The sequence below is a fragment of the Acartia tonsa genome, chromosome 7, assembly GCF_053477335.1.
Source record: "Acartia tonsa isolate MP-2025a chromosome 7, ASM5347733v1, whole genome shotgun sequence".
In the NCBI taxonomy this organism is placed as follows: Eukaryota; Metazoa; Arthropoda; class Copepoda; order Calanoida; family Acartiidae; genus Acartia; species Acartia tonsa.
In genome coordinates this window covers 33,482,959-33,495,153 of record NC_137266.1, presented here as the reverse complement: position 1 = coordinate 33,495,153, position 12,195 = coordinate 33,482,959, and the positions used below count along the sequence as shown (strand labels likewise).

At 29.8% G+C, this 12,195-nt stretch overlaps 1 protein-coding gene across 2 annotated transcripts in view; it reads left to right on the top strand.

Annotated features, from left to right (window-relative positions):
- The window catches only part of LOC145323626 (uncharacterized), a 41,126-nt gene extending 31,812 nt beyond the window's left edge, over positions 1-9,314 (top strand). For both annotated transcript variants that reach the window (XM_080166018.1, XM_080166019.1), the window contains 4 exons: positions 1,820-1,900; positions 4,971-5,054; positions 7,092-7,145; positions 8,513-9,314. In XM_080166018.1, coding sequence (XP_080022144.1) covers positions 1,820-1,900; positions 4,971-5,054; positions 7,092-7,145; positions 8,513-8,554 — 261 coding nt within the window. In that variant the 3' untranslated portion in view covers positions 8,555-9,314. The remainder of the gene's footprint in view (positions 1-1,819; positions 1,901-4,970; positions 5,055-7,091; positions 7,146-8,512) is intronic.
- Positions 9,315-12,195: the final 2,881 nt, after the last annotated feature.

The window sequence follows — 12,195 nt, the reverse complement described above, 5'->3', positions numbered from 1 at the left end:
ATTACCAGTCACTAAATTTGTTAAGCCAACGAATAAGAAAACGTTATAAATAAGACTTTGGGGACTAGTGTAATGAACAGACTGAAGTCCCCTCCCTCCCTGCATAAACTTCACCATCCCGAAAACCAAAGTATCTGGATATCTTCTGTTTGTTGGTATGTCTGTCTGTACAGTTTAGCGATTAGTTCGGGATAGGTTTAGAATATTTTTAAAATCTTACATGTAAGATAGAGAGGCAATAATACCCATTATTCTACTTTTTTTTCATTCCATCAGGGAGGGGAGGAACATTAATCTGTATATTAATAAGTATTATAACCACCTTATTTTATCAAATAGCTCAAAATCTTTAGGTAATTTTATTCAATTTTGATTAGTTAGTTCAAACTTGTAGTTTCCAAACTTTTTAACCAACAACATTATTCTGAGGGGTAATTTGGTTATCATTATTGGGAATGTTTATAACTTTTCGTGAATAAAATTGAAAATATTTCACATTGTTTTATTAAGAAGATTGAATAAAACAAGAATTTTTTAAAATTCCTAATTCCAAAGAAATCTGTGGTTTTTACTAATTACCAATATAAAAAGAAAAAAAAACAAAGGCTAATGACTAACCATAGTGGTTAAAAGTGACATCAGTTTTGTGGTAAAACTCGTAATATTGTCATAATATTAATAAGAGGATAGAATTGCCTTCCGAGCTACACGCCTTTACATTCCCAATAATGATACACAAATTTACCCCTTCGGTAGCTTAAAGTTAGTGGTTGAAAAGTCTGAAAACTTAACTTAATAAAAATTTACTGAAGTCCCCAAAGTTGTTAAGCCAGCTAATGCGAAAACGCTATTACAAAACTTTGGGGACTAATGTAATAAACCAACCATCGTTCTCTCTCTCTCTCTCTCTCTCTCTCTCTCTCCCTCTGTGTCATTGCAGTCTTGGCTAGGTGTAAGAGTAGATATCTTAGAAATTTGAAAAACCATGAAAATGTTAATCAAGCATATAAATATTGAATAATAATTGGCAAAGCCATTTCCAATTGTTTTCTATAATTTGATTTGTAAGTTACATCTATAATTACACTTTATGAAAGGAAATCTATAAATGCTCTGCAATAAGTATCAAGTAAAAAGACTCAAAATTAAATTTTGTTTATTAAAGAATTATCAACTGCATTTTCATGGAATTTTAGATAAATTTAGATATAACAAAAGCGACTAAGCACCCTAAGGAATGTTACAAATTTTCCATTGATCAAAACTATCAATTTCTCTTTGGAAATCTGCATTACATTGTATATTATTATGATCAACTACAGATTCCTCTACCCGTGCAATAATATTATATGAAAGTAAGTGTCCAAGTATTGGAAAGTTGTCGTATTTTGACATGGTTCATTAGCGCTGCATCCATCCCCTTCAGTCATTCAGGACATCATACATAGGACAATGGAAAATATTATTAATTTTCGAAAAATCTAAAGTATGCCAGCTGCAACTCGAAAACAGTTCAAACTTTATCATTTTTGATTACAAAGCAATAATGGGATGAAATGGGAAAATGGATTTAATATTACATGGATTGTACACCAGATTATCAAGTGCTCTAATAGTATCCACGTGTATTCTATATCCAATCATTTGAAGATGGTTAAAAACTGAAAATAAATACAATATTCAATTAGATTAGGGTGATAATTATTTATAATGTCCCTATTATTCTTAATAGAAGTAACATGACGTGTGTCTGTATAAATGTATCAAAAGATCTCACCAATAATTAGATAAAATTTTTAATTTTAATTTTATTATTTAGATGGAAGGAGAATTTGAGAAGGACAGTTTGGTCAAATCTACTTACACCAACCTTAATGCTAAGAGACCAATTATTCACAAGGTAAAATTTTCTTTTAAACCTTTAGACGCTGTTTTTTTGTGCTTTCCCTATAAGTGCCCTTATAGCACTAACCTCTCCCCTTTTAAAAAATGAATTGATATTAAGGGAGAGAGATAGTTAGATAGACCCTGCTTTGGTACCCACCACCTAATATAACCTTATTTAAATTGACCTAAAATAAAAGACAAGACAATAAGAAATATCGCCCCGCAACGTATTTCAATTTATTTCAAAATGAAGTTGGGAGGGTTTCTGTGCTCGACAAGGCACTTCTAGGAAAGTCCCCAAAATATTTTATTTTTCTTTGGAGGATTTTTTAATTCCACATTATACAATTATGTATTATTTTTAGTAGCGAAGCTACTCTATAATTCACAATGTCCGTCCGTCTGTCCGTCTGTCCGTCCGTAATTAATGAATTGGGGGAAACGTGATTTTCTCGGCTCCTATAAAAGATAGAGAGCTGAAATTTTTTGACAACATTCCCATCATTAAGGAGCATCAACGGTGATCGGACTGCTTTTTAGCAGGTTTTAGGCTATTTTTTATATTTTCCAAATTTTCCCCATATCTTTGGTGTTTATGGTCCGATTTTCAAAAAAATTTCAGTTGAAGATATCAAAATTAAATTTCCCGTCATTTGAAGAAAACAACAATGACGGTCAGACTGCCTTTTTGCAGGTTTTTGGCTATTTTAATATTTTTCACATTTTCCCCATATCTTTGGTGTTTATGGTCCGATTTTCAAAATTTTTTCAGTTAAAGATATCAAAATTAAGTTTCCTGTCGTTTGAAGAAAACAACAAGGACAGTCAAACTGCCTTTTTGCAGGTTTTAGGCTATTTTTCATATTTTTCACATTTTTACCCATATCTTTGGTGTTTATGGTCCAATTTTCAAAAATTTTTCAGTTAAAGATATTAAAATTAAATTTCTGGCGTTTTAAGAAAAGAAACAATGGCGGCCAAACTGACTTTTAGCAGGTTTTTGGCTATCTTTATATGTTTGACATATTTCCCCATATCTTTGGTATTTTTGGTCCAATTTTAAAACTTTTTTGCATTAACAGTTTCAACATATTTTTTCCATTGTTATGTGCATCTAGTATGTAATTTACTTTAACCGTCTTCATCATACAAAATAAAACAAGGTTTCGTGTTTATTTTCTCCAACAAATCTATTCTTGATTTTAATAGATACACTTTAAATCTACTTCTACGTATTCCCATCCACAATTTTTTTGCTTCGCTACTTATGGATGTTGTCATCCTTATTTTTTAATGCAAATAGGAAAAGTTTTTTCTGAGTAAATTCATAAGGATATTTTAAATTACTAAAAGGGATTAAAACACAACCCTTACATATATATATGGATTATTTAGTTTTTTTATGATTTTTTAAGTGCAAGAATATTCAGATTTCAAGATTTCAAAATTTTCTTACAAATTTTAATTACCTGGAAGTTATAATTAGAAGACCGACAGAGTAAAATCTGTACTAAAACCCGGAGTTCATGTAAAACACATAAAAATTTTTGAAAAAGTTAATTGAAACATCCGGGTGTACAGTGACGTCCAAGTTTTTTTATTTTGAGGGGGGTAAGAGGAGGGGTTTTAAAGGGGATATATTTGGAAAATTTTGAGGAGAGTAAAATCAAATAACCCCCACCCTTGGACGTGTATGCGGGTTTGTTCACACGTATGAATGTCAATACGTTTGTAAGTTCGACAGTGACAGATATCCATGATTTGATTGAGGATTTCTGTAACAATTAGACATAATTATTTGATGTTTGTTTGTCCTGATTTGTTGATCTTCTTCTTTATCATAAACTATTTTGACTGTTTCGTGAAAAATCCATCAGATTTAACAATTACATAGATGAAAGTTGGATATTTGCAGACCGTGACTATAGTACGGGTTTCTTAAGCTGTAAAAACTGTATGGTAATAGCTTGATATAAGACTGATCTGCTATAAAAATGTACTATTTTTATGTATATTGTGGACTATTAAACCCGACTTTTCGGGTCCATTCTTACCATTTTGTAAATTCTTGTTCTAATTGGCTTTCCAATTTAGTTCCATATCACGGGTCCCTCGTTAACTCTTTCATGCAATAATCTCAACCTTTTATACAAAGTTTCTACTTTCTAATCTTGGAAACATTTTAGAAATATCAAAGTACAACTATAGTTAAATCTTTTTTTTTGTATATGATGGGTTATGAATTATGGATGATATGAAGGGCAGCTCGGATAAGGCTGCAAACTGCTGATTTAACTACAGCTGCAGCTTAACAATAACATTAACAGCTGCAGCTAATTTTGTGGTATTAGGTCGGCATTTTTATCAATCCTTAGCCTTTATGAAATACTAGAAAAAAGTATGAAACCATCATTTAAATTTAAAATTTAAAGAAGAATAGCCTTAAACCATTAAGGGGCTTTGGCATGCGATGTTTTTTAAGAATTTTGACTGTATGAATTAAACAATTATATTCTAAACTTTTATTAAATCTAAACATTTAAAACATTAAAAAAATACATCAAATGAATTAAACAAACCGTTTTGTCCGACTAATTAAACATGTATCCAGCATTAACTGAATTTTTTACCAAGAAAAATTACAACAAATAATTTAATCTTAAAGTTCAGTCGTGCGAATGCTTGCACGAATTATAAACACAAAATGATTTCAATTTTCATTTAATAACTTTTTACTTTGTTAATTAGTTAGTTTTTCTTAAATTTTCCTCTTAAAAAAAGAAAGTTTCCTCCAAAAACTTTAGTCGAACACAAATTTGGAAATAAATAAAATGTAAAATAAAAGGGGTTAGGCAAAACGAAACAATAACCCTTATTTTCTTATTTACAATTTATTTAAAAACAAACAAGGGGGAAGGGCTAAGCACCCGAATATAATAGAAAAAATTATTAAGAACTCAACACAAATCTCATTTCATTTTATTGAAATTGATAGATTTTTATATTGTACTTGATCAATCGTAACACAGGACTTTAGGACTTACAGACAAGAACCATGAAATCAACGTGTTCTTTTTGTTTAGTTGATTGACCACAACGAGCAGATCCAGACTAGGGAGCCCATGCAGGAGACCAGCGAGTACAGATCAACCATCAACAAGCTAGAGGTAATTACAGGGAACACTGATTCTCAATTCAATCATCCCGTTAACGGGTTTAATTCTTAGGTTTTGATTAGGGACAAGGGAACATTGGACTATAAAGTAATAATTCTGATAACCAATTTTTTATAGTTTACTGATTTTGGGTACTTTCATGGTAGAAACCGTTAGTGTTCTAACTTTTTATCAATATTTTTGATTTACAGAAGGAGTAATTTTTATTAATCACCCATTGTCTTATCTCTTAAGATTATCGGCTTTTGGAAGCTGGCTAATTTGTCGGGGAAAGATGGATTATAAATTAATCAAACCGTTGCAGAATAGATATGCACCCTACCTACTTTTGTCTTGACATACTAATTCCAAATTTTAAGTTTTACATGTGTAACTTACTACAGCGTTGTATGTACTGATATACTCTAATTATAGAGTAGCTGTGAAATAGTTTTGTTAATCTTTATTCCTATTACTGAGAACTATTATAAACAAACCAAAAGTATTTTTACTTTTTGCATTTTTTGTTGACAATTTATGCAATATGTTTCTTACAGGGTCGTTCAAAATTAAACAGAAAATATTTCAGTAACATAGCTACCCTATAGTTAGGGCCAGTTTTACGTTCCAGTCCGTTAAAAATTGCTTTAAAAATAAAAAACAATATTCCTTAAACAGTAAAACGTTAACTAACGAATGTTTTAATTTCATATTTAGGATTTTTCATGTTCTCCCAAATGGGGGAGGGGTAAAGGTATGATTACCCCTCAAAAAACTTGAATTATTGATACTTTGTCCCCCCCCCCCATCCCTTCAAAAAAGCTAAGAGTCCCTGTAAATAATTATGATTTATATTGCCATAAATTTAAATTTAGTAGGTCCAATTATTTCACTATATTTATCATTTTAAATATCTATCGACTACTCAATGGCTACTCTTACTTTTATTTTCTACCTTAACTTTTTAAATTTGTTATTTCTTCGCTACTCTTGGACATGTCACATAATTGTCCTTGTTATTGTTTACTTAAGGCAAAAGTATTCATCCTGTTTTTGCATAAAACTGCACGTGGAGATTTATAGAAGGGGAATAGACGAGGATTTCAATATTTATAACAAAAAAATGTTTGGATTGAAGGAAAATTAAATTTTCTTAAATAAAATACAAAAACCTTTTTATAATTTTGATTAAAAAAATACTAGAACTAGGCTGTATGTCATACACAAAACGATCATCTAAGCCGTTTTTTAATCTATTCATAATTCTATATTGAAAGCTATGAAAATCATAATTTATATTTATGTAATATTTTTGGACTTGTAGCCTTTTTCTTAGCTATTTAAAGTGCCTGTGCGAAAACTAAGCGAATTTATTTGGCTTTAGAGTTTGTACAGTGTACGTTCCCCCCTATTTTGATCATCAGTAATAGTTGCTATTTTTCACTTTTTGTGTCAGATCTTTTCTTGCCGAAATTAATTTTTAAAAGAAGATAATCCATTCATCCCTGAGAAAATATCTTTCATGTTTCAAGGAAAACTGTTTGTAGGACATAAAAATATTCCACAAAAACACAGGACAATTTTCTAATGAACTTGGAAACTTGGTTTGCTAAGTCTTTTTGCATTTTCTACTTGCATTTAAACAGAATTGAGGCATTAAATTTTCTAAGGAGACATATTTTTGCAAATATAAATATAAACAATATCAAATTATGAATGGTTTGGTCATAAAGTTTGCTACTTATAAATAAACGATAAGTTATATTTATTCATCTTCCCAATTTTAAGAGAGCTCTACTAAGGGCAGAAATCCACACAATGACCTTATGGGGAGGATTAATAATCCATGAATATATTGCTTGATTAATTCCCTCCTATTTTTCCTCCATTCAAAAAATATCATTTTTGAGACAAATATTATGCTAATACTAAAATCTGTTTATTATTTCACGGGCTCAAAAATTAAGATTAAGATTAAATATAACTTCATAATTAAATCAAATTTAGACTGAGAATAAATTTTTCTCTAACATATATTTTTATTTTCAGAACATGGTTCTAAAAGGAGAGCGTGCCCTTCCCCCATGGCTCGGTGTTCAAAAGGTATTTGATTTTGTTTTAACTTTATCTGACAGTGTTATGTGATAGCCCTAAAAGGGCCTAGCACAGAACCTTCACCCCTATTTCAAATTTATTAGAAATAATGATAGAGGGGGATAAGGTTTTCGTGTTTGTGTTTAATGCAAATAGAAAAGACTACCCCCCCCCCTCTTATTTTCAATTTATTTTAAAAAGGGGGGTGGCTTTTAGTGCTCAATATGTACTTTAAGGGAAGTACCCATGGTCGCTTGTAATTAGGAAATAAGTTCATTTTTATTCGAACCTTGCCTCAAACTGCATAATATTTAAAGACGTTAAAAAACTTTCTATGACTTCTTTGTCAGAACTTGACGATAATGAAAGAATGCCTTGGCCAACGAATTAAGTCAACATAATAACATGGATTTCCAGACAAAGATCCTTCAATCATAGGGATGGTTTGTTATGCTGCTATTTTATATGTTTAGCTATCATTAAGTGATTTAAAAATTAATACCAAAAAATTTCATTAAAATTACTTATCTCAAACTTTATTTTTACCTAGCCAAACCTTTATCTTTAGAAACAGGTAAATAAAACACATTGTACATATAAAAATTTTTAAAAGAAGATTTTTATAGCGCCTATAAAAAATGTTGTCATACTGGCCTACCATTGGTCAATTAAGTGTATGCTAGCCTGCCATTGATAATTTTCTGTGAATTTGGCCTATCATTGGTCATTTTTATAGGCACTTTGGGCTTCTTTTAAAAAGCTTGTTTTAATTTTTTTCTTCATTTTTTTATGTATCATTGTTATTAGGGCAACATTATACACAAAATGACTTTTAAAGATTACTTTTTTTCTGTTTAAAAAATGTTGTTAGTTACTTTGCATGATTTGCTAAACAATTGTTGTTAATGAATGATAGTTTAAAATTTAAAAATTAGTTGTATATACAGTACACATCATAAAGTATTTTTTTCATTGTTTATTTTTGAAGAAGAACAGACAGCCGCACATTTTAGAGACTTGTCGGCTGCGCATTGTTGAAAAACAGGCGGCTTAGTTATGGCTGCTGTTTTTATAAAAATTTTAAAAATAGCACAACTAGAATGCTGCTTATAGATCAACAGCTGTTAAGTTTTGAAGATTATTTCGACCTATTCTGTGTTTTGGCTGTTGCCTCTTTGGCTGCTTCTGCTGCTATTTGTCTTGTAAGCGCAGAATTATTATTATTTTCAATTTCCTTGGACTGGGGTCGGCTGCTGATTTCTGATTATAAGACATTAAAATTGTTTAATTTTACAAAATAGTATAGAAACACGACAAATGTTACTTTTTAGAATTATGCACAACAAGTTTATTAATAACAAATATTACTTTTTTAGGTGACACCATTCGGAACTAACCAGGACCAAACAAGAGAATAATTTCAACAATATTGATTCAAATACTCAACCAAGAAACATCAGAATTCAAACTATGTAATAGCATTCATTTTTGTCACATTTATAATTTTAGAGAAATTACCTATGCACATGAAATGTAATAGGCGCAATATTTATATAAAAAAAAACTTGACAAAACCAAAGATTGAACCAAAAAAAGTATGTATATAATTGTAAATAGAAACATTAAAGGTAAAGGCTAAAAAAAGCTTTCCATGACCTTTGCTTCAATTTATACCAAAGTATTACTATACCTACATACAGCTAGACATAATACCAAAGAATTTTTTTGCACATATTTAAATTTTGCTAATTTTTCCTCTTTTGCCAAACAAAAAAGGTTAAAATTAAAAATTGTATTTATGAAATGATTTAATGTAAAATTAAAACTATTTATTCATGTTTTACCAGTGCAGTCCGGAGCAGCAGTAAGTCTCATTTGTAGCGCGAGTAGACGCAGTATAACATTTTTTTCCAAGATATTTTCTTTAAAAAAATGTTTATTGTGTGATTCAACCTTGTTTCATTTCTTAATTTTCATTTTTCATTCATTTTTTTTAGTATAAGAGAAAGGAAAGAAAAAATATTTTTCAAAACTTTATAGAAATGCAAGAAATTTACTTTTTGTTTTTCTTTCTTTTCAAGTTTTTTCTTTTAATTTATCATGTAAGCATTATCATTCTTTTTGTGTATTATTATGAAATGTAAATTTTCTTAACATAAATAAATAAAGGAGTAAATTGTTTTCTTTATTAATAAAAATTACAAACATCATATAAAATACATTGTTGGAGCGACCAAATCTGGTGATCAGTTAAGCTTTTAAGGAATAGCTGCCTAGAAAATCAAATTTCCTCCACAGATTTACTGACTGACGGACGTACTTGCTGACAGAAAAGGTAATTATAGAGTAGCTTTGCTATTAAAAATTGTTTAAAGTCAACATTTTTTAAATGTGCGGACGTACTCTCTACCTACGAGTCGGCACTCCTTCCTAATTTTTATAGGAATCGGCATCATTTTTGGAAATCAATAGAATGAGTTAATTGTGACTTCCAAAGGATATTAGATTGTATATTATACTGGTAACCAAAGTTAAGAATAATTTTTTTTCTTCTTCGTTAGCTTAATAACTTTGGGTACCTTAAACTAATCTTTATTAGTAGTTTTAAACTAGCAGTGTCCAAACATTTCAATGAATGATTTTAATGTGCATGAGAGATAATTTTGTTGACCATCATTAGAATTATGAATATATGTCATTTTACTATCCATTGTATTGTTGTTTAAGATCCCTGATAAAACATTTGCTTTTAACAATGTTAATATTTACATAGAGATATTCTACGTAGCTAAGTAAAAATGTATATGATAATATATAATGTTGGGGAATTTTTGCATCATATTTGCTAAGTGTATGTACTTTGTATTTATACACAGAATAAACAAAGCCCCGCCAAACTAAATAAAATTGGTGTATCAAAATTTCCGCAACAGTTAAAATTAACGTTTAGGCCAAATATTTCAAAAAAAGCTTATGATGATATATAAAAAAGTAATGCCAATAATTATTTCTTAACATTAAAGTTTCGACCAATTCAAAATGGTAAAAAGTTTACCTCTGGTGGTATAGAAGGTCTGCTGTTATGCTTTTAGCGATTTTATAAAATGTCAAAGTGATTGCACACCCCAAAATCGATCTTCTCTTTTTTTTCTCTCTCTCCCCTTTCTATCCGTCTCTCTAACTCTATATCTCCCTCTTTCTTTTTCTCTCTATAACGTTTTCTCTCTTTTTATATTTTCTTATGTATTCCCATTTTTGTGATAAAGAAACTAACAAATTTGACTGAAAAAAGTCATATTTACGTTAAGCTTATATATGGACTGTATAATGTAAGCTTTTTGGTTTTAATGACTCATGGAAGGTCTTTTTTACAAGGGTCATGTCTAAGTTTCGTGGTAATTTTAGTTGATAAGAGCTAAATCGTCTTTTTATAAAGCAGTGCAGAAGGACAGACAAAACTATTAATATAGTAGCTTCGATAATAAATATCCATGAATAAGTAGAAATTATAAGTTCATTCATATATTCCTTAAACCAGTATCTTCCTCTCATGCTCATATATCAGGGAACTTAAAGGATAAGACAATGGACGATAAATTGATTTACCTTCCGAATAATAATTACAAAATTACCCCTTTTGTATATCAAAGTCATTGGTTTAAAAGTTTTGATAATACTCGTTTGGAATCAAATTTCAAATCAAAATACCCAAAGATTTGAGCCATTGAATAAGATAATTGAATTAAAAACCGTTGGTTTCCAGAGAAATCAACAGTTCAATGCCCCATCCCTTCCTGCCATATAATACATTATACATATCTATATTATATAATACATACATTAAGATATATAAGTTTTCCGGAATTTTAAAGTTAGGGGGAGATTTGAAATCTGCATCAAATTTTGAGGATTTTTTATAAAATTCGTTTTTTCTATAATTCTTTATCTAAAAGCGGAAATGCAAAATAAGTTAATTAATTTTGGCATCTGTGATTGGTGGATTTAAAAAATCTGCGCTCTGATTGGATGTCGTACATCATTCAACCAATTAGAGCGCAGGTAGTTTAAAATCCACCTATCCTATTGGTCAAAATTAATTAACTTAAAATGCATTTCCGCTTTTAGATAAAGAATTATACAAAAAACGAATTTTATAAAAAATCCTTAAAATTTGATGCAGATTTCAAATCTCCCCCTAACATTAAAATTCCGGAAAACTTATATATCTTAACATACATATAAAACCTATTTGTATCTATCCGCCCATCTTTGTAATGGGCCTCGAAGAATGGGGCGGCCTCTCTGCACAAGTGGGACACACAGCCTCTGATTGACAATTTTGGGCAGTCACACAACCAACATGTGAGATACCCAAAAAAAATCTGAACGGGTCAAATGAGTTTGATCGATACATTCTATACTAGTTTGTTTTTAAACTCATAGTTATGCTAATAACATCAAAAAGAAATAATATCTAGTATGTTATTAGTTATACTTTTGTTTTTTGGACTTTAAACTAAACTTAAAATCAACATAATAATTGTTCTCTTATCCAAAAGATAAACATGTGAATTGATTTTATAAAGAAAACAAATTCAGATAAAAAGTGAGTTAAAAATGGATGCTATTTTAAACGCCATGAAAAATCAAATGAAAAGAATGATAATTTTTTAAAATGTTGATATAGGTAGATAGTTAGCCCAAAGAATTAAGTGAAATTTTCATAAATAGTTTCATCATAATGATAAACATCAAATAATATCTTCATTGTGCCTTTTTTTAGTAAACCATTGCAACCCAAGCCATTATGCAACCTAATGCAGTTAAAGCTAGCTGCTGAATCATACTAAGCAGCCGCCGACACAATGAAGCTAGTTCTACTAAAATTATGTATATTTTCCGAGGATGTTGGTGGCTTAAGTCTAAAAACTAAGAGCTGTGATATTTTCAACGTTCTTTTGAAAAAATAGTCAGCCTTCAGTAGAACAAGTTTAGCAAGTAAAATTTGGATCCAAACATTTTTTTTCTTTACTTAAAAAACTGAAATCAAACAAAGTAT